The 22,356-nt window shown below is 29.2% G+C and overlaps 2 protein-coding genes and 1 long non-coding RNA gene across 6 annotated transcripts; 2 read left to right on the top strand and 1 right to left on the bottom strand.

Annotated features, from left to right (window-relative positions):
- Positions 1-3,074: 3,074 nt before the first annotated feature.
- Positions 3,075-7,454, top strand: LOC114937244 (thiamine transporter 1). Of its 4 annotated transcripts, none has more exons than XM_029310661.2 (7): positions 3,075-3,315; positions 3,435-3,632; positions 3,717-4,101; positions 4,516-4,896; positions 5,657-5,849; positions 5,936-6,071; positions 6,159-7,454. In XM_029310661.2, exons 2-7 carry the CDS (start codon positions 3,510-3,512, stop codon positions 6,354-6,356), a joined length of 1,416 nt encoding a protein of 471 aa, XP_029166494.2. In that variant the 5' UTR covers positions 3,075-3,315; positions 3,435-3,509; the 3' UTR covers positions 6,357-7,454. The 4 variants fall into 4 exon arrangements, with proteins under 4 accessions (XP_029166494.2, XP_029166496.2, XP_029166495.2 ...); XM_029310663.2 differs by having other exon boundaries at positions 3,075-3,280; XM_029310662.2 differs by having other exon boundaries at positions 3,075-3,263.
- Positions 3,440-5,268, bottom strand: LOC114937245 (uncharacterized). Its single transcript, XR_003820854.2, has 3 exons — positions 4,552-5,268; positions 3,750-4,105; positions 3,440-3,640 (listed from the first exon to the last, which is right to left on the bottom strand). It is a non-coding gene; the product is annotated as an uncharacterized LOC114937245 (long non-coding RNA).
- Positions 7,455-11,608: 4,154 nt separating the features above from the next.
- On the top strand, positions 11,609-21,559 carry LOC114937242 (serine protease inhibitor 88Ea). The gene is made up of 4 exons (XM_029310659.2): positions 11,609-11,751; positions 17,242-17,586; positions 18,602-18,977; positions 19,615-21,559. The coding sequence occupies exons 1-4, from the start codon at positions 11,737-11,739 to the stop codon at positions 20,211-20,213; spliced, it is 1,335 nt and encodes a 444-aa protein (XP_029166492.2). The 5' UTR covers positions 11,609-11,736; the 3' UTR covers positions 20,214-21,559.
- Positions 21,560-22,356: the final 797 nt, after the last annotated feature.

The raw sequence follows: 22,356 nt of genomic DNA on the forward strand, positions 1-22,356 counted from the left end.
ATTATATATATTATTCTACCGGAAATAATAAATAACATATATAATAATTTGTATATTAAAATATAATTGATATAGTAATATAGATATATTAATATTAAATATAAAAAAAATCATATTATATATTATATATGTATACTTATTTATATTAATTATATATATTATTTTGTCGGAAATAATAAGATGTGATCCGTTTGATCTGTCATTGAGATATGTTACTGAAGAAAGAAAAAAAGTACGTCTGATTAAATATTTAGTTGTACTAAAAAAAGAAAGTGGGGCTGATCGTTGAGTTGTACTACTGAAATATCTCCGTACGCATTTATGGTTGACTTGTATCACTTAATTGAGTTTAATTAAAAGTATATGGTGGTACTATATGTTGAAATTAGTAAATAATTTATATATTATTATATATTTTTATTCTTCTGTCGGAAATAATAAAATATAATAAGTAATAATAAATATATTATTATATCGAAAATAATAAATAATATATATAATAATTTTGTATATTATTATATATAAATAATTTATCTATTATTATTTATTGCATATTTATCACAATATTATTTTGTCGAAAATAATAAGAGGAAAGGCGAGCCGTTTGATTTGTCATTGAGATATATCACTGCGAAGAAAGAGAAAAGATACTACCTCTGATTAATCGTACTCGAAAAAAAGTTTGTGTAATTTGATCCCTGAGTCGTACTACTGAAAGATGTCCATACGTATTTATGGTTGACTTGTATCACTTAATTGAGTTTGATTAACAGTATATCGTGGAAATTTATATTGAAATTAAATGATTTATATATTATTACCTATTTTTATGATTATATGTATTTCTCATGTATATTATTCCGTCAGAAATAATAAGTAATACTTTACATATATATTATTCTGTCGAAAATAACAAATAATATATATAATAATTTATATATATATAAAATTATACATTATATATTATTATAAAATTAAATATAATTAAATAAAATATAATTATATTACCTATTATTTATTGTTTATTTGTATATTTATTATATATTATATTATTTTGTTGCAAATAATAATGAGAGGAAAGATTTATTTGTTTGATCTGTTATTGAGATATGTCACTGAAAAAAAAAAAAAAAGTACGTCTAATCAAACCTTGACTTGTACTACTAAAAAAGAAAAGTTCGTACGATTCAATTATTGAGTTGTACTACTGAAAGATGTCCGTACGCATTTATGACAAACTCGTATCACTTAAAAAAGTTAAGAATCTTCTCTCGACCGTACTGGCAAATATTATTTATTCAATCACAACGTTTCGACCCTTCTTTGAGTCCTTATCAAGTGATCTAAATATACACAGACAGAGATTAATACAATAAAAAACAGAATTACTTCACTAACAATATTACAAAGTGATAAAAAGAAGCGAAACATATTTGTAAAAATAAAAATAAAATTATAATTTTAAGATGTCAAGAACGAACATAGTGTCGGTTTGACAACACGTCAAGACTCTTAGACGAGTTATTGGAGACTAAACGATCTTTATTATTTTGTCGTAGATATTACTTAGATTGTCAGTATCCTTTTGTAAATTAATAGCGTTATTATTTCTCTTAATAAAAAACATTTCAGCGATTTCTCTTTTTCTTACGTGTTTTTCACTATGCAAAATAACAGGCGAAGTCCAGTCAAAATCGTGATCGAATTCAATTTTATGTTTACTGATAACTGATAAATTACTCGAATGCATTTTGATGTTGCTGAAATGTTCCTTTACACGTGTAAAAAGATGTCTCTTTGTTTGTCCGATGTATGACACGTTGCAATCCTTACAATTAATTTTGTAAACTACTTCAGTTTTTTTATCTGTAGGCAGTCTATCCTTGCCGAGTGTAATTAAATGAGTTTTTTTAGGAACATTATGAACAACGTTAAATCCGATATTTTTAAAAATTCTATCGATATCGCCTAAGCTATTAACATAAAGGTAGTGAAATGAAAGGAGACTTATCAACGTTTCTCAATAGCGCGTAAAACCAATTCTTTTGGAATGTTAGTGTATAGGGGGGTCACATCTAAAGAAATCAAAGTATTATTGTCGTCAATGATTGTATCTTTTAAATTTGCGGAAAATGTCCAGCCGTCCTTAACGTAAGATTTCGGTAACAAAATAGAACTACGTAAAATATTATGAATACATTTAGCAACATTATATACTGGACTACCTGATAAAGATGCAATGATGCGTAGAGGAAATTCTTTTTTGTGAACCTTTGGCAGACCATAACAACGTGGTAAATTACCATTAGTGATATTTAATGACTTATATGTAGAATCAAATCGTTATCAAATAGTTAATCAAATAGTTTTTGTAAGTGGATTCGTCATTCAATAACGATTCCATTTTCTCCAAATAATCATTTTTACTCATTACTACGGTGATCTGACCCTTATCAGCTTTGGTGACAAAAATATCTTCATTATCCCGTAGAAATTTTTTACAAAGGGAAAAACCTTGTAAGATGTGTCTGTCAGAAGAAGAAATGTGTTTATTTTCACATAAAAACTTTTTGAGAGAATCAGCTACTGAAATTCTGGTGGTTTCTAGTACGTCACTCGTATCACTTAATTGATTTTGATTAAAAGTAAATGGTGATAATTTTTATTAAAATTAGTATAATTATTAAAAAGATACATTTGATAAAGAGATATACTAAAGAATAAAAGAAGTATATATTACTTACAATCAATGTTGACTTGTACTACTGAAAAATTTATACTCGCAGTATTGCAGCGTTGCTACCAAATGTCAAACCAGAAATCTTCTTTGCTTCTGTTTTTCTTTTTTCCACTACGTTAGAAGATTTAAGCTTTCATACTTTCCAACTCTTCCATATTTCTTAAGAGCAACGCGCAATTTTATTCTTCAGAGGAGCACGAAGTTCGAATCATGTCGACCATCGACGCGCTACCCGTCGAAACAGTCACGTGAGTCACGTGCCTCGTCACATGGTCGCGCGCGCATACGTCATCGGCGCACGCGCGCTCCGCGATGTATGCGCGCGACTCGCGACTCGCGACGTCGAACAGTCAAGCGCACGAGAGCGCTTGGAGATGTAGGTTGGGAGTGTTGCCGAACTCTGCAGGACGCCGGAAAATATGCGGAGCATCTGATTACGAGAAATAACGTTTCGTCATCAATAACTGAGCATCTGTTAGGTGATCGGGGAACAATTGAGAGGCAACTAATTTACAATTAAGCGGTATTCCACAATTAAATGTATTTTTTGCTCTTGCTCTTCTTGGAATAAATATGTAATTATTAATTATCATTAATTATTATTGTTAATTAATATATTAATAAGTAAAGGAAACGTGTCATTTATTTTTTATATCGATTATAAATTGAATAGATCAATTTATTTTTTTTGCAGGGATGTATGAGCTTCCTTGAATTTTATATAATCTGAGATTTATTCAACGCAAGACAAATACTTTACAGATGCAACATGCATTGGCTCAAGATCTCTTGTATTCTCTGCATGTTCGGGTGCTTCAAGGAATTTCGACCCTCTGAATCCTTCGTGACGGATTATCTGACTGGTCCATGGAAAAATTTCACAGCTGAACAAGTTAGTTTCTGAAATATTCAGAGTGCGATATTAAGCATTCACTTGATTTAATTCATTAAATAATATTAATGATATATCTTTCAGGTGAATCAAGAAATTTATCCTGTTTCCACGTACAGTTACTTAGCCACTTTGATATTCGTGTTCCTGATCACAGACTTTGCTCGATACAAGCCTTTCATCATACTCTGCGGTCTATCTGGCACTGTCACCTTCCTTATGATAATCCTCGGCAGAACTGTGCTGGTGTTTCAGATTCTCGAGTTTTTTTACGGCCTATATTTCTCTACAGAGGTTGCTTACTACACTTACATATATGCCAAAGTAGATAAGACGCACTATCAGGAAGTGACAAGTCACACTAAAGCTGCCGCACTGTTTGGTCGCAGCATGTCAGGCGTCATAGCACAATTAACGGCCTCCTTCGATCTACTGAACTATCACCAGCTCAATTATCTCACTGTTTCAGGTATCTACATATGTACATATATAACATAAGCAGGGAATTGTGCAGAGAAAAGTTTTACGTACACATGTAAAAGAAGCATTCAGAGTTTCTACAATTGCAACACATTTAATCATGATAATTTAATAATTAAATTAATGTAATTTTCATAAATTTTTATACATGTAGTGATTGTATATATTTTGTAAAGAGTTTTGTTATTTTTGTATTTTTGTGGAATGAAAGATGTGAGAGGTTTGGGTACGCTGCTCTAAAAAGCGCCTTCAATCCCCGAATAAAGTATCTATTTATACATGTAGTGATAATTATATATAGAGTGTCTGATTTATATGAATATAACGTCTACTATTGTTATTAAAATTTGTATTATTATTTATTATTATCTATTATTACTTATGGTGATGTAAATACTTTCAGCCAATGTCTGCGCGACGATATGGGCGTTTTTCTTACCTTCCGTGAAGCAGTCGATGTACTTCCATCGCAGCAGCATTTCCGACGACGAGCCAGGCAAGGGACCATTCGATTATCAGTTGACCGAGTCAACGAAGTGTCGTTGCTTCAGAGTGTGGGGAATGCGTCTGCTTCGTAAGATCAAGAATGCTTATGTCTTGCTGTGGAAACACTTCTTGCAGGCCTATACGAATTATCGGGTGACCAAGTGGTCGATCTGGTGGGCTCTGGCTACCTGTGGCTACCTGCAAATCATTAGTTACATACAACTGTTGTGGCAAACGGCGGTGGAGCCGGGTGACATGATTTATAACGGCGCGGTGGATTTTTTCTACGCGATCATAGGTGAGGGAGAGAGCAGACTCCGAGAGTCTATTCTATTTAAATTATTCGAAATAGGATCAAGAAATTAGGAATTGTAATTCGGAACAATTAATTGGCCCCCCGTTAATTGAGCCCAGCGTAAATTGCACAAGGGAATTAAATTGTAAGGCAAATTGTAGAATATGCGAGCAAATGTCATGCGATTCGCGTAATATGAATATTATCGCTACTATTATTATATCGTCGTTAATGTTATCTCGAGTGACATGACTAATTTTGTCTTTTCAATCTAGATATCTGCGCGAGATAAGTATAATAGAGGCTATTGATAATGACAGCATTAAAGTAATCAACATATTCGACAGATTCCTTCAATTAAGTATTAAGAACGAATTCAGAATTATAAACATTTATCTAGCTAGATAGGAATATATATAGTTCTAAATAAAAATAGATATGTTTGTGCATTAATAACTTGCATAAAATATTTCATTAGAGAAAGATGTTTTATTTTTAAATTATCATTTTAAACAGTTTTCAATAATTAATAATTCAATTAAAAAAATAATTATCTATATATGTATATAAATATATGTATATATGTATATATATGTATATATAATATAAATCGGTAAAGTGACTTTTTATCTATGAATTTGCTCTGTCGAAATAAAGAATTTGCTCTTTATCAAAATAAGATGAGAAGGTGCGATTAAATTAAAGTTTATAAATTTTTCTTTTCTGAATTTTATTCTACATACTTTTTTGTTCGTTTTCACAGGTGCGGGGACCGTATTTTGCGTAGGGAAGGCGAAGTTAAACTGGAGCCTGTTAGGGGATATGACACTGTCCATATTTTCGCTCCTGGAAGGCATCATATTGATAGTCGCTTCTTACAACTACAACATCTGGCTGCTGTACAGCATCTACATCATATTCGGCGTCATCTATCACACCATGGTTACCGTTGCAAAGTAAATTTACACTTCGAAAAATTTTTATTCCGAATAAAATCTTCGAGGAAGTAAGGAAGTATGAGAATTTTGCTGCTTCCTTTCAGCTTCGAGGTCGCCAAGGACATATCCGAGGACAGTTACGGCCTGATATTTGGAGTGAACACCTTTTTTGCATTATTGGCGCAGAGTCTCCTGACGTTCGTAGTTGTCAACAAGCTCACGCTGGATATTCGGCAGCAGGTGAGAAAGAAGAAGAGTTACGCGCTTCCTCGAATAATGCGAGTCTGCATTTTTGCAAAAAACATTTTTTCCTCTTGTTTCTTCCAGTTCTTCGTCTATGGGAGCTACTTTGTCGTCCTGGCTGTGATATACGTGCTGATGGGCGTCGTAAATCTCGTGCAACATTATCGCAGCGGCGAGGCCTTCCGACTCTTCCAGACCGGCGACGACGATAAGTCTCTATCGGCGACGCAAAACGCGAGCGACGCGAGCACGTCATCCAAGTCCGAGCACAATGGTAGTTGAGAATAATCGCACCTTAGCACCGACAATTATAATCGGTAATTTAAGTCATGTAGTATTTTTTATACAAGTCTCAAGTAGCAATCTGACGTCATTTTGACGTTTAATGAAAAAAAAAAACTGCCATTGTGACGTCTAACAGGGTATATACTCTCTGGAAAAACCTGGAATTCTCAGGGAATTTTTTTCTACCTTGAAAAATTCTGAAATACTCATAGAATTTATTCTAAACTCGGGAAATTTTTGAAAAAGTTGCTCTTTTGATTTTATTTTCAAATATACCTTTAAAGAATATAAAATTGATTAAGTTTATATAAATATTAAAATATATTTTATTATATAAAATATAATATTATGTTATATTAAAAAATATTTTATTTATGTTAAAAAATTATGTATAACAAAAATATACTTTTTTAAAATTGTATTTAACAATTTTTTTAAATACTTTAATTTTACTTGGAATTTTGAACAAAAGTACACCTGGAAAATCATAAAATTTATTTATAAGATTTGAGTATACACCCTGTCTAATGACGTCACTCGACGTCAAAATTGACGTATGCTTGCTATCTGGGATAGTTGTTGATTTGTTGAATGATTTTAGTCGCGTTTGCGATGGTAGATTTTTTGTAAAATATTTTCATCATCCATATAGTCGCTGGTTCTTTTTTCTCGCGATGCATCGTTGTTCCTGTTGAATTTTAGATAGATATATTTTATTATTGCACACATTGTTTACATATATACATGCAGTATTAAGTCGTTTTATAGGTATTTTTGAATGGGAGATTCAAAGGGAGAATAATTAGTTTCAATTACAATTTTATCCGAGGAAGAAAAAACAACGAGAGCCTTGACGTGTCAATTTAGTGGTATTATTACTTTCTAACGAGAGACGAATGGACTGTGATTTATGCGATTTATCTGATTGCATATAAACGAGCTTCTCGTATAAAAGAAGGAGAAATAATAATCGCAAGCATCTCTGTTTTTAAAAAATTGTCATCTGAATAGATAGTAGTGATTGCGGTTTTGTATATATATATAATGTTGAATAAAAATCTGACTTGAATAAAATGTTCCTGCAACTTGCGATTATTTTCACGATTTTATTTATTTTCTCGATGAAGATAATAGTTTTTGCACAATCGAGCTATTGTTTCATATCGGGACACTTGTACGTTTTATCAAGTTTGTAATCTCCAGATCAGATAACAAAAGAGATTCGTGCGCGTGTTCTCTAATTAAAATTTATTTTCATCGAGCTTTAGATTTCGCTAATATCAACAATCTGTGATTTAATTCTATTAATAGGTGTTTATAAATTGACAAACATACTTTTTGATTTTACAGTGATTTTATATTAATTTTTATCGTATCAAATTTATTAATTGAATTGTTTTTTATCGATTAAATTAAATTGACAGATTTTAGAGGAAAAATCGAATTTTTTTACATCGTTCAATAACTAATAAAATTATTTAATTCTTTAAAATTACTAAATTTTGTTTAAATTAATAAAATTATAAAATTATTAAATTTGATAAAATTGTTATCGTATTAAATTTATTAAGTAAACTTTTGTTGTACCAAATTCTCATTAAAAAATCGTGTCTTTGTTTAGAGTGTATTTTTTTCCAACGTGAAAACTGCGGTCCATCAAGTAGATGATTCGACTGGGACTTTCCAGTATTTGCTTTCCTGCTGAAAGTGTGTAGGTACGTGTGTATGTACGTGTGTGTAAACACGTATGATTACAAAGATACTTATATAGATACGACATTATGCTAATTTGCATTATTATGCACATTAAAGCGAAGAAATCTCTTGTTGTAAAGAGAAAAAGTGATCAAAAAATTAATTATCGCGTCAAAATATTATTTCATGCAGATTTTACATATTGAATAGCATTCAATTAATAAAGGCGCAAAGAAGAAGAAGAATTGTTAGTATTCTATCATAAAAAGTTATTCGCAAGACATTATAAAAAAAATTTCCTGATAAATCGATGCACGCATGATTGCAATTTTATCTTAAAATTTATCTTGAGATAGAATTAGAGAACATTATGCTCGATTTATAAATAAAATTGCGTTCTTTATAATTTAATGCAGTCCACTATTTAATTTGAATAAAGTGCCAATAATTTTTTTTTTTGATCATTTTTCTCTCCGTTAAATCAAGAATTCAATCTTTAATAATATAAATTAATTCTTTTTACTAGAATAAATTATTCATAATGTATTTATAGATGCTGTAATTATTTTTTAAATTTATTTAATTTTTGTAAAAATTATTATTGCGTAAGAATTTAATTTAATCTAATTTCAAAGTTTATTGTATATTTTGTCAAATATCTCTCTCTCTCTTTTTTTCTATTATAGAAAAAAAACTAATTCAATTAAATCAAATCTAATTTTTCTCTATTAATATACAATGTCCTGTCCATTAATATTAATTTTTCATAAATAATTTATATTGCGTTAGAAATTTTTTTCTTAAAAAAAGCATTTACAGTTTGTTGGAAATCTTGTTGTAGCGATAATGAAATATTAGTTACAGATTGATAGGGTTAGGACTGGATTAGGATTATTAATTCTGAATTGAACAAATAAATTATAAGTTCGATTAATATCACTTTTGAGATCGTGCTCTTGCTTAATTACTCAACGCAATTAGAATGTAACATCACGTACGTGGATTTTTTATTTTTTTTTAACATTGTATGGATTGATAGGTATAGCTATAAATCTCGAATAATTATTTTAAAGTTTCGTTATTATTGCAGAGAAAAAGAGGGAGAGAGACGTGTAATTTAATTACAATAAAGACGACTATAATTATAAAATATATAATTGTCACATTACAATTAATTATGTCATATCACATAGAAAAAGATTTTGATTTATAATAATTATAATTTTATATATAAATTGACAAAATATGCTGTTACAAATTTTTATAATTATAATTATATAAATTACAATTATAACCATATTTAAATTATAATTATAAATATATAAAATTATATGAATAATTTATATAATATTTAATTCATATATTAATTTACATAATGAATTCTTATTGCAGTAATTTTTATCTACGCATAAACAGCAATAAAAGCACTTTACGATTCTTCTGACATCATAATCTAATAACGTAACTGCGACGAAGAGGTCAGGAGCCTCAAGCATAACAATTAATTGCGCGAAACACTTGAGCTACTTGATCTGTCAATTTCGATTTATCCTTTTAAAATAGATGGAGAAATATGCGAGCGAGAAGTGTACTTGATGTTAGAATTGAGATAAGGGATTTATTAGATTGATTTCGCGCGAATATTTTTATAGATAGAATGCTCTTAGAATGGAATATTTAAAGTAAGGCTATAATGCATTTTTTTAAGACAAAATTGTCTTCTTTTAAAAATAGAAGAATAATATAATGGTCGTATATTGTAAGATTATTGACAGACGACAGGGATTTTCTGGTAATAAAAAGTCGACGATTACGACTGGGCATTTCCAGAGAGGAAATAATGGAGTGGACCCCGTGAGAAACGTTTATGTACATAAATTTTGTTCAGGGTCGAATCGAAAAGGGAAGTTTCGACTGAAATAAAAATCAGGAGAATTTTTACAAAAGATGTAAATTGGTTTTTAAATCTTAGCAATTATATTTTGTTAAGTACATACATATAATGTAATAAAAATTAATAATAATGATTAATTAATATATAAATAATAAATTAATAATAAATTTATATTATTTAAGAATTTATCAAAAGTACATTATGTATATTTATTAAAATTTAAAAATGTAATATATAAAATTATATAGAATTTAAAAAAAATATATATTTTTCTAAAACAAAGATTTTTTTTGTATAGACGTTGCTTAAAAATACGATGAAAATTGAGAAAAATTTTAAGAAAAAATAATTTTTATTATATCTTATAATATAAAACTTTATTTTTAAAGTATAATTATTGTGATAATAATTATTGTACTAATATTTTCGTGCGAAACTATGAATTCTATAAAAGATATTTTGATAGTTCAGTTAGAGAGAAATTTTAACGTAGATATCTATAATTAATTCTTTTCGAGCAAAATTATTCTTCTTCTTGTTAAAGTTTAACTTTTTTGATACTAATTTTTTTAATTAAGAACGACAATTTTCATTATTATACTAAAAGCATTCTTTTGTTTTATTTCTTGAGGAAAGAAACAAAAAAATATTTTTTGAAATTAATTCAAGTAAATTTTTTTTTTAATTTTTATTATTATATCAATCTTATTTTACACAATATCTTACATTTAGATTGAATTTTATCGAAATCAATGTATTTTTTTTAGGATTGTGCCTCAATTTAACAAATTTTTTAATCTTCTGAATTTCTTTAGGGTCGTGTTTTCTTTTAATTTCTTAAATCTTCTAAATTTTTTTAGGATGTCATTTTTTAAAACTTCTTAAATCTTCTAAATTTCTTTTTATTATTATATTAATTTTATTTCACGCAATATTTTACACTTAGATTGAATTCTCTCGAAATTAATCCTCCTTTAGGATCATGCTTTCTCTAAAAATTTCTCAAATCTGCTAAATTTCTTTATGATCGTGCTTTTTTTTTAAATTTCTGAAATCTTCTAAATTTTTTTTTGAAGATCATACTTTTTCAAAAAATTTCTCAAAGTCTCTAAATTTCTTTCTGTTACTATACTAATTCGATTATCTCAATATCTCACATTTCAATTGAATTCCATCGAAATCGAGTCTCTTTTAGAATGGCTCCTTTTTTAAATAAATAATTCTGAAAAATAAGATTAGTTTATTATATATAGAATATTATTTAGTTATATATAGTTATATAGTTATATAATAGTATATAGTTATATAGTTATATGGTATAATAGCATATAGTTATATAGTTATATAATAGTTATATAATATATAGTTTATATATATATAGAAATTCAGAAGATTAAAAAATTTGTTAAATGGAGGCACAATCCTAAAAAAAATACATTGATTTTGATAAAATTCAATCTAAATGTAAGATATTGTGTAAAATAAGATTGATATAATAATGAAAATTAAAAAAAAAACAGATTCAACTTGGAAAGAACTTTTCTGGCTTCTCGATTCGATCCGATCCTGGATGCTTGTTGTGTACGTCGTGACGTTCTCCAAACGTGACGAAGTGGGAAAAGAAGAAGTGGGGCCAGGCATTCCCTTCTCTTCGTGGTCGCTCGCGGCCTTCAGTCCTGCCTCTTCTTCATCGCCGAACGGATCGCGCCGCGATCGAATCGATCGACTATTATCGAACGTCGCCGTCGAACTCCCGATTTCCCTGGAATTCCGAGAAAGTGCCCAACTATGTCGATCCTCACGGTGAGTGCCATTGTCTCTCTTATTCACGTTTCTTTTCGTTCGTCCGTTTAATTTATGCCTTTTCCACTATTGGTCCCGGTTAACAATAAATTTGTATCTCGATTTTTGCGACCGGGATTTTTTCTCGTTTCCCGTTTCGGTGGAAATTGCCTTTTATTATAAAGACGTCAATGCATGGTTGCTTTCCTTCAAGACATGACCTCTTGGCTGCTGTCAGAAGTTCAACCGCGATAATTCTTATCGAGAGACGGAGAATGAATGTTTTTGTCTCTTTGTGAATTAATTTCTGTACTTATGGAATTTATTTATCTCATGTTTGAAAAAGAGATTTTTAATTTTTAAAATACTTGTTTATCATTTCTAAATTTTTAGAAGTATTTAAATGTATATATTAATATATAAATATTTAGAAATATATAAATAAATCTCTCTCATCTGTCTTAAAACTTCTTTTAGTCACTTATTTGTAAAGCTTGTAATTTTTCAATATATATATATGTATATAGAAATAATTAATATTAATTATTTATTCAAGTAAATTTTATTATAATTATTAAAATTAATGTTATAATTATGACTATTATTAATATTAATAATATTATTATTATTATTATTAATAGTATTAATATTATTTTTATTATTATTAATATTATTAATACATTATTATTATTAATATTATTATTTATATTTTTTAATGAATTTATTTTATTATAATATATTTTAATACATTTTTATTTATAATTTTCTTTAATTTATTTTTTATTATATTTAATATAAACAAATGTTAAATCTGTTAAGTGTCGCAAATATTTCGCGTAAAATAGATCCGGTAAATGAAGCTTCGTGACAATATATAATCGTAGGATATATCCGACAGAAAAAAAATATTCTCGTAACTAAACAATCGTCATCGCCGATCATTTCTATCTCTATCTTTATCTGGAGCGATGTCATCGGAATTTTTATGTAATAATGACGATATATATGAGAGACACACGACGCATTATTAATGCCATATTGCTTTTATTGCGACACGACGGATTTTATTATGAACAACACGTGACGATATGATTAGAGGACGGGATCCATCATCACATCTGTCCGCGAATATATGTTGTCAATGTATATGTGTGTTTAACGCTAAACGTCAATTTCACTGTCAACCTGAGTTAATAATACAAGTTTCAGCTCGTTAACCGCAATTCCTCCCATTATCGCGGCTTTTAACGAGTTAATCAGACGAATTACATTTACAGAGTCACTTTACAAAATTTTCGAGACGTTTGTGTTCGAGAGAGAGAGAGGACAACTGTCGCACGATTTTTTCCCGGAATTCCCCATTCATAAGTTCTTAGTCACGAACGATTATTATCTCGGTGCTGTTTAATCGCTCATAAAAAAAAAGAGAAAAAGAGAGGAAACAGAGTCGCTTCATTCACTTCCAAGAATAAAACACAGGGCAAAGACTAACTCTTCGAGAGTATCAGCTTGTCGTGGATTGTGTACACGACACGTGATCGACATGTAAATAAGGATGATGTAGGACACGTGCGAAGAATTTATTAGCGGTTCCCGCATTAATTTCATTCGATATCGTAAACAAAATTTCGAATTTTATTTTCAAACAGTTCTTTTGTTAAAATTCAGTTCACAATTTTTTATTTTATTTTATATTATTAAGAATATTATATATAATGTATATTTATTTCTTCATTTTAATTTCGATTTTTTTGCACTAGGTTTTAGTTTTAATTCACATAAATAACTTAATTTTAATTATTATATTCTTATTTTTAATTTTAATTTTAATTTATGCTCGCTATTTAAGAAATATACACATAAGTGTTATATTTTACAAGTTGAATAAACATATATGATTCATATGAATCATTATGATAATTGATCATAATTTATTACATGTCTACAAGAGTATCACTTATAATTATAAAATAATAAGAATAATATAATAATAATAATAATAATAATAAAAATTATAAAAATTATGATAATAATAATAATAATAAAAATAACTTATAAATCTTAATAATTTTGATAATAATTATGTTCATAAAAATATCACATATGATTGTACAGCTTCTGAAAAAAAAAAATTATGAAATCTGAAAGTGACTTGGCATCATTTATTGCAATGATAAGCAATGAGCTGAGAAACACATATAAAGAACTGTAAATAAAACAAACAAATATACAAAAATGAGTGTCATTTAATTGCGAAATATTTCAATAGCTTATAAAGAGTTTATAATTTATATTAACTTTTATTATAATTTCATAATTTAGATTTCATCTGAATTTGAATTGTCATTGGAATTTCAATCTTGTCTGATTTCAATTTCGATTTCATCATGTCGTTTCAATTCTAATTTTAATTTCGAGTGATGTAGATTTTTATCTCAATATTCAATCTTAAATTTTTCATTCTCTTTATTAAGGAAGAAAAAAATTTTTTTTTGCGCTGGCCTCGTTGATGGTAGACATCATTAGAAATTACGCTACATACATACGGTTGTGCTCATTAATTGTCTTTTTCCGTCGAAGATGGAAACTTCGACGTGTCGTGCCTGGATGATTCTGTACCTACTCGTTCACCTTCGTCACGCGTTAATTTCAATCAAGAAAGCCGGATGCCCTATGATGTCATACGGTGCTCAGGCTACTTTCTCTCGTTCCTAGCCCTCGATTTCCGATCCGGCTGTAATTTCTCTGTATTACAGGATCGCCCTGAGGAAGGAAGTTGCGAAGGAGATCTGTTCAGGTTGCGTCACTTCTGCGCACTGAAAAAAGATGATTAATAAATTAATCAATTAAAAAATTAATAAAGAAATATTTATTAATAAATTAATAAATTAAAAAATTAATAAAGAAATATTGATTAATAAATTAATAAATGTTTTATTTTAATACTGCCTTATTGTTAAATCATTTATTTGAGACAAATAAATATTTATCTGTTTTGAAATGGATTTCTTATATTAAATAAATATTTTAGTTGTTTTTAATTATATTAGTTTCAAATAAATAATTTATAAGGCATATTGAAATATTTATTCGAATTCATTAATTTTTTCAGTGTGGCATAATAGAGATCCTGAAATACATATCGTGCGCCAGATGAATAATGAATACGCAATCGTGTGAAGAAAAAAATAGAGATGTACAGGATGTGAATTTTAATTAATATAATCGATTATTGCTGAAACTGGCTGACGAGAAAATATTTCATACAAAAATTAAAAATTTTTGAAGGGGAGAAAACTTGACAATTTCTTGAATTTTAATTAGGATTGTTTTCGAAGGTCACCCTAGTTTCTTTTTTATATAAATCGATCCCTCACAATATTTTTGGCATACAATGTCATAAGGGTAGGTTGATTAAAGAATGAATAGTTTACAAGATATTTTGTACTTTAATGCGTGACACACAATCTAACATTTATTATAATTATAATATATTATAAGTTATATTAAATTATAATATAAATATAATATAAAAAAATTATAAATGAAATTATAATATAATATAAAATAAGTAAAAAAATATATATTAAATTATATTATATCTAGTAAATATCTGGTATAAATATATTAATATATTAGGAATATATTTCTTATAAAATATCTGGTAAAATATTAATTTTTTAATGATCTTACTTTGATATTCTTGTGCACAAAATAATAAGAAGAATCAATGAAGAAAGCACACAGTTGTTTAAAAAAAAAATATATAGCTGCCAGTTTGCAAATTATATGTATTTAAATAAAAAAATTTTATGCAGCTAGTCACGATCAGTTTTTCGATAAGATGATTATAGGTCATATAATCTAGAAACTCGCATAAATTAGAGGCTATTTTGCTACGTGAAAAATTGCGTTGAAATATATCAAAACAAACCAAAATTATATGTATCTACGGTCCACATTTCTTCCCAGGCTGTCTCGTGTTTTGCATGAAACATGTGATTCTTCATCCGCTTTCTCCGCCGAGCGAGAAAGTTTTTTTCTCTCGTTTGCGAATACTCGAACGAGAGAATGATGTCAGCGTCTTTATTCGCGTGGGACATCTTCAATGTTTTAACAACAGACAAAAACTCGACAATACATAGCTGTCAAATAAAAAATTAATTGCGAAAAATCGAAAAATCAATATTTTTAATTTATATTTTTATTTCTGATTTTTCTTCATTCATTTTAAAATACATTTTTTAATGTTATATATATTGCAAGTTGTTAAAGTATCGTTTGCTATTTATTATTAAAATTTTTTAATTTAATATATAAATATTCAAATAATAGATTCAAATTGAAATAGATAGTTGTTCGAAACCATATTTTTATTATGTCATAATATAATAAAAATGGGTTAAAATTATGTCAAAACTTAATTGAGTGGTCAATAAAAATTATGCTATGACATGAACAGAAAATTAAAAATTATAATTACATGCTACTGTCATTTTAATCCTAGATTTCTATTATGTACATAATTTTAATTCCTTAATTTTTTTATACACAATTTTAATTCTTTAATTTTTATTATGTACATATAATAAAGATTGAAGTTTAATTCTTAAATTACAATTATGTATATAATTTTAATTATCAAAAAATTTGTATGTTTTGACATAAAATAAATTACAAATTAATATTTTATTTAAACATAATCTTACTTTTGCGTTTTTAATTATATGATAGTTTAATAATAATAATTCGACGAATTATAAATATGTCTAGACATGTGTGTGTTTAATAATAATTTTTTCTTTTAATTTAATTTAATAGAATTTTTATGATGAGTATTAAATGTAGCAAAATGACATGCCATTTTTATATACATGTGTAATAAAATTATATAAATTTTTTTGTAATATTTAATGTTTATTATATAATATATTAAGAATTATATAAATATATACAATAACAATTATATATAATTAATTGTTATTATACAATATTTTAATATTCTAATTAAAATAAAATCCTACACAATGAAAGTATTGATAATAATAAATGGGGAGCGCTGTCCGGCAACTAATTTTTGCTGTTTTATGCCTTGACATCGATTCCGCACGCAAATATACATACATAATTAATTCAAGCACGAATCTTTTGATACATGCTTTTAATCTCATTTTTATTACTTCTGTATTATTCTTTCATGTCATTTTTATTGGGAGCGCCATATTTTGTGCACAAATAAACTGCAGAACTTTTGTATTAAATAAATATTGTTATGAGCTGATGCAAGAGGCCGATAAAAAATTGTAATTTTAAAATTTAAAATTTTTATTTAGTTTTTTTATACGAAATTTCAGCGCTCCCCGTTATTATCAATACTTTAATTGTGGAGAAGGATTTTTCAATCTGTATAGCCAATAAAAAGAAAAGTTCTTGAACTCAAAGTCGGTAAAACAGTCATGGTCAGTATTCTGTTAATTGTCATTTTTTAATATTTTTTCTCTCATTTTTCAGGCAATACTGCCGCTGTCGCTGGCGATCGGGATGATTTCAGCGCAATGTCTAACGGGGAATGACGCTCCCGCGCAGATGGACCCGACGTCCAAGGTATCGTTGACAGGTGCTCGCTTCGATTTCGCGCTCGACAGCCTGAAGAGGGCCGCGCTGATCGAGTCGAAGGACAACGTCTTCTTTAGCCCGCACAGTATTCATCAGGCCCTCAGCCTCGCTTATTTCGGTGCCCGCGGCACTACTGAAGAGGCCCTGAAACGGGCCCTTCGAATTCCCGATCAGCTGTCCAAGATCGACGTGCAGCGTTACTACGCCTTCGAGAGGTCGCTCAATCAGATGCGTGCTCAGGTGAGCGATTCCTATCGTCATCTGTCAGATTACGTAACTCGCGTGATTTACTTCGTCGAAGGTATGTCAAGGTGAATCGCGCGAGATTTATCGTTACATCGACATCTCCGGATTCCCAAGGTTCTAAATATGATATTTAATATGCGCAGGAGGCCTTGGACGATTTTAAGATCGCCTCGATTGCACGCGAAATGTTAGAGCTTCAATTGAATGAGATTTTTGCTCAACTCTTCTGTTATCGTGTCATTAATCATTTTTTTTCTCCATATATGGGTACTTAATTGCTGGGCATCAAACATTTTTTTCTTTGTTATATTTTTGAATACGAGATATTTTTTAATATTATATTTTTTAAAATATTATTTTTATATTTAAAATTGCCTTGAGTATCTGTTGATTGAGAAGGATTAATATGAAGTATTAATTATCAGGGTTAGGCAAGTTAATTACTTTTTTTAAACTAAGTTAAGTTAAAGTTAATAGTATGTAAAATTAATTAGTTACGTTAAAAGTTGCATGAACAAAAAAACTAACTCACGTTAAGATTAACTTAACTAAAGTTAAATCAAAAGTTAATTTTTAAAAATATTATTTATATTAAATAAATTAAAATATAACTTTAAAATTTTTTAATTTAATGTTTTATTTGTTAATTTTTTTAAATTTATATAAAATAAACATAATTCAGGTTCTCATTGACAGAAAAATTAATATGAAGTATTAATGATGGATATTTAAATGTAAAATAAATAAATAATTAAATAAATGAATACACATTTTAAGTGTAAAATAACTTGACAGTTTTAGGGAAAGTAACTTTTAGGCATTTTTACAAATTTATCAACTCTCGAAAATTAAAATAGACTTTGATTTAACTTATTATCTTGAGAACTAAAGACATCTTCTAATTAATTATGAAATACCTCAAGTGTGCGTGCCGTGATTTATAATTGGAGTTCTTGATTTTTCTCAGGCAAAAAAAATTTTTCTCAAGAACAAACGTTTCTTGTTACAGATAAACGGGTCCACGGATTACGAATATAGGGTGGCCAACAGATTTTGGATCACGAACGTCAAGAAGCTGCGCGAGTGCATGTTCGATTTCTTCGAAGATCAGCTGCAAGTGACCGATTTCCGCGCGAATCCCGCCGAGGTGCGGACTCGCATCAATGACTGGGTCAGCAATATGACCAAAGGTCACATCCGTGATCTCTTGCCGCCCAATAGCATCACCGAGGACACTGACCTGGTTCTGGCGAACGCAGTTTACTTCAAGGGCCTCTGGGCCCAGCGTTTCGATCCCAAGAATTCCAAACGCGACATCTTCTACGCTTCCGGCACGCAAAACACCTACGCTACTTTTATGCGTCAGAAGGGAAGCTTTAATCACGGTAAGAAAATGCTTTATAATTAATAATTAATTTTTTAATTTGAGAATCTTAAACATTAATTTTTTTAGATTTTTTATTAGGTTGACTATAAGATCTTTGTTTTCCTTCAAGTATAATATCATAAATAAACATTTCGAATTTAATTAACTCGATCAAAATAAATAATTTATATAAATTCCGTTTATATAAAGAAATTTATCTGTATTATTAAGATTAATAATTTTTTAACTCTTCAATTATATATATATACCTGTATATATATATATATATATATATATATATATATATAATATTTTTGATAGTTATCAGCTGATTTCTGTCAAAAATAATAATAAATTATAAGAGTTGATATAATAATGCAGTAAACAGTATGTTATAATACTTTAAATTCGATCGATATTTTTTGACAGTTATCAGCTGATTGCTGTCAAAAAATAAATAAATCTAATAAGCTGATGACTGATAGAGTTTAAACAATTTGAGTTCAAAATAAAAATTTATCTTTATATTAAAAAAAGTGCGACATCCCTAAATTGCTCAATCATTAACTTTTCAACCCCAAAATTGACACTTTTATATTCTATATATTTCAATCTAAATTCTTTTCCGAATATTTCCTAAATTTTTTTTCTTTCAGTCGTCTCGGAAGAGCTAGGCGCGTACGTTTTGGAGCTTCCTTACAAGGGCGACGAAGTGTCCATGTTCGTGCTGCTGCCGCCGTTCTCCACTGCGCGCACCCTCCTCCAGGATTCATCTTCGAGCGAACCACAGGACGGCATCCGCCAGCTGGTGGAGCGGCTGGCGACCGCAAAGGGCGGCCGGGAGTTGCGCCAGCTCCTGGACGACGGGATGCCGGCGCGCGAGGTCGAGGTCAGTCTGCCCCGCTTCGAGGTCGAGCGGGAGCTGCAGCTGAATCAGCTGCTGCACGCCCTGGGCGCCGGAGAGCTGTTGACCCCCGGAGCGGCCGATCTGCGCGGCTTCGTCGCCGAGGGCGAAGGAAGCCTCCACCTCGGTGACGCCGTCCATCGCGCCCGCGTCGAGGTTACCGAGGAGGGTACCACCGCGGCCGCGGCCACCGCCATCTTCACCTTCCGCTCCAGCAGGCCGACCGAGCCCGCCATCTTTAACGCCAATCATCCCTTCGTTTACCTGATCTACGACAAACGCGACCAAACCGTCCTCTTCACGGGCGTTTTTCGTTCACCCGCGCATGCCTTGACCCCTGCCGCGGTTTAATCCTTTTAAGGATGAATGACGGGTGCCCAAAAAGGTGTCAAAAACAACTGTCAAAATCTGTTCTCGCCTAATTTGAAATGTAATGGGGGTAATTATCAAGGACACTTTGAATAATGTTGCACAATGGTCCCATAGTGATATGTTATAGTATCTTTAAACTCGATTAATATTTTTGACAGTTATCAGCTGATTTCTGTCAAAAAATATTATTCCAGTTTAAAGTATTGTAATATATATACTATTTTTATTTAAAAATTACCAAAAACCTGACCATATTGTGGTCCCATAGTGATATGTTATAGTATCTTTAAACTCGATTAATATTTTTGACAGTTATCAGCTGATTTCTGTCAAAAAATATTATTCGAGTTTAAAGTATTGTAATATATATATACTATTTTTATTTTAAAATTACCAAAAACCTGACCAAAATATGAAGGTGTTCTTCAACTTAAAAATGAAAAGTGATATATTAAGATTTCTTATTTCTGCACAATAACCCATGCAGTTGATATCCTGGATATCCATACATTGAAAAATGAAGAAATTATGCATTGATAGTAGAGGGTTAAATAGAGAGGTTCTTGAAAGATCGAAGTTAGAGATGACTCGGCAGAGAATTGTTGTGTCAAATCTTTTTTCTTATAGTCGACTGACTCAAATATGGGCTGAGGACTTTGTTTCATGTGTGACCAAGTGATTTTTATTAACGATCGGAGGAGATCGTTCGCACTTTGGAGATTTTGAAAAAATCGCTGGTTTTAGAATCTGCGAATTTTCGAGGTGAGAAGAGTCCTGTTGCGTGAATCTCATTAATTTATTCTTGCATTTAGATTTTATATTTTACAATATCCTACAATTATAGAATTACGAAGTATGATCAAAGAATACTCTGACTGATTCTGTAACTCCATCAACATAAGTAATAGGGACTCAGTTTTTTGTAGTAATATAATATTAATAATAAATTATCTCTACATGGCACACATACACAAAGAAAGTTTGTATTAATAACCAATAAAGTTTATTAATGGCAGAATTAGTCCAGATATTTTTTGATTATATGTTGTAGGTGAAAATGAGTGTAAAATCAAACAAAAATCTGTATAAAAGGTGTTATCAATATAATTTCCCGATCAGATAATGAACTTCGATGAAATCGAAGCTCGCACTTGTTGACTGAAACATTTATTCTACAAATGTTCCTTCCCTCGAACTCGAAGAAATTATATATACTACATTAAATGTATTTTAAACACTCAAAGAAAATGTAGAAATATCAATTACACTGTGGAGATTTATGTAATAAGAGGAAGAAAAAAAAATTATATACGTTTTAATTATTATATATGTATATTTTTTTCCTTTAACATATACAAACACACTTATTAATTTATTTTATATCAATATTGTTTTTTACGAACTGTACTATACGTATAATCAACGCAATAATACTTAACTTAGGATTGAATTGTTTCGCAATTATCAACACAGATCATTTCGTTATATTACTGTTTTATTAAATAAAATTAATCCAGAGTTATCGATAATCTTATTAAAGAATATTATTACAAATAAATATTAATTCTATTTAAAAATAGTGAGATTAAATCATATTCGATTCAATTTTCCGCGTAAAAATGATAACGTGCGCGTGCGTCACATAATATAAATAAATAAAAGCAGCGACTACATAATATCGAGACACAAATATAGATCAAGGAAGTTCGTCAAAGCTTTGCTATACAGCCAAAAATGGAGCAGGAGGATTTAGAGGAGATTGATGACTGATTTAGTAAGTCGAAAGATTTTTTACAAAATCAAATGATTTTGCTTTCGATTTCACAATCAGATATAATTAAGATATACAGTTTAATTTTATGCAAATAGTATATTTAAAAAAATTTGAGAATTTTATTTTCGATATATAGAATTATTTCAGAATAAATAAATGTCTTTATTGTTAAATATTAAATAAATAATTTCATCAATAATAATTTACTGATCTCACATTTTTCATTTATTTTACTTGTTAAAAATATGAAGAAAATACGTATAAACGAAAGTTAAATTGTAGATATGTTAGTAAACATATGTAAGAATATATTTACAAATCTATTTCTTTATTACTTTTTCGATTATC

This window comes from Nylanderia fulva, unplaced genomic scaffold (genome assembly GCF_048542155.1).
Source record: "Nylanderia fulva isolate GAGA-0341 unplaced genomic scaffold, ASM4854215v1 Scaffold94, whole genome shotgun sequence".
Taxonomy (NCBI): domain Eukaryota; kingdom Metazoa; phylum Arthropoda; class Insecta; order Hymenoptera; family Formicidae; genus Nylanderia; species Nylanderia fulva.

Excerpts from the sequence above, each read along its gene's own strand:
- LOC114937244 (XM_029310661.2), top strand. The coding sequence starts at position 3,510 with ATGCATTGGCTCAAGATCTCTTGTATTCTCTGCATGTTCGGGTGCTTC. Across the intron at positions 4,102-4,515 it reads CAATTATCTCACTGTTTCAG|CCAATGTCTGCGCGACGATA; the intron begins GTATCTACATAT and ends AAATACTTTCAG. Across the intron at positions 6,072-6,158 it reads CGCTGGATATTCGGCAGCAG|TTCTTCGTCTATGGGAGCTA; the intron begins GTGAGAAAGAAG and ends TGTTTCTTCCAG.
- LOC114937242 (XM_029310659.2), top strand. Across the intron at positions 17,587-18,601 it reads TCAATCAGATGCGTGCTCAG|ATAAACGGGTCCACGGATTA; the intron begins GTGAGCGATTCC and ends TTCTTGTTACAG. Across the intron at positions 18,978-19,614 it reads GAAGGGAAGCTTTAATCACG|TCGTCTCGGAAGAGCTAGGC; the intron begins GTAAGAAAATGC and ends TTTTTCTTTCAG.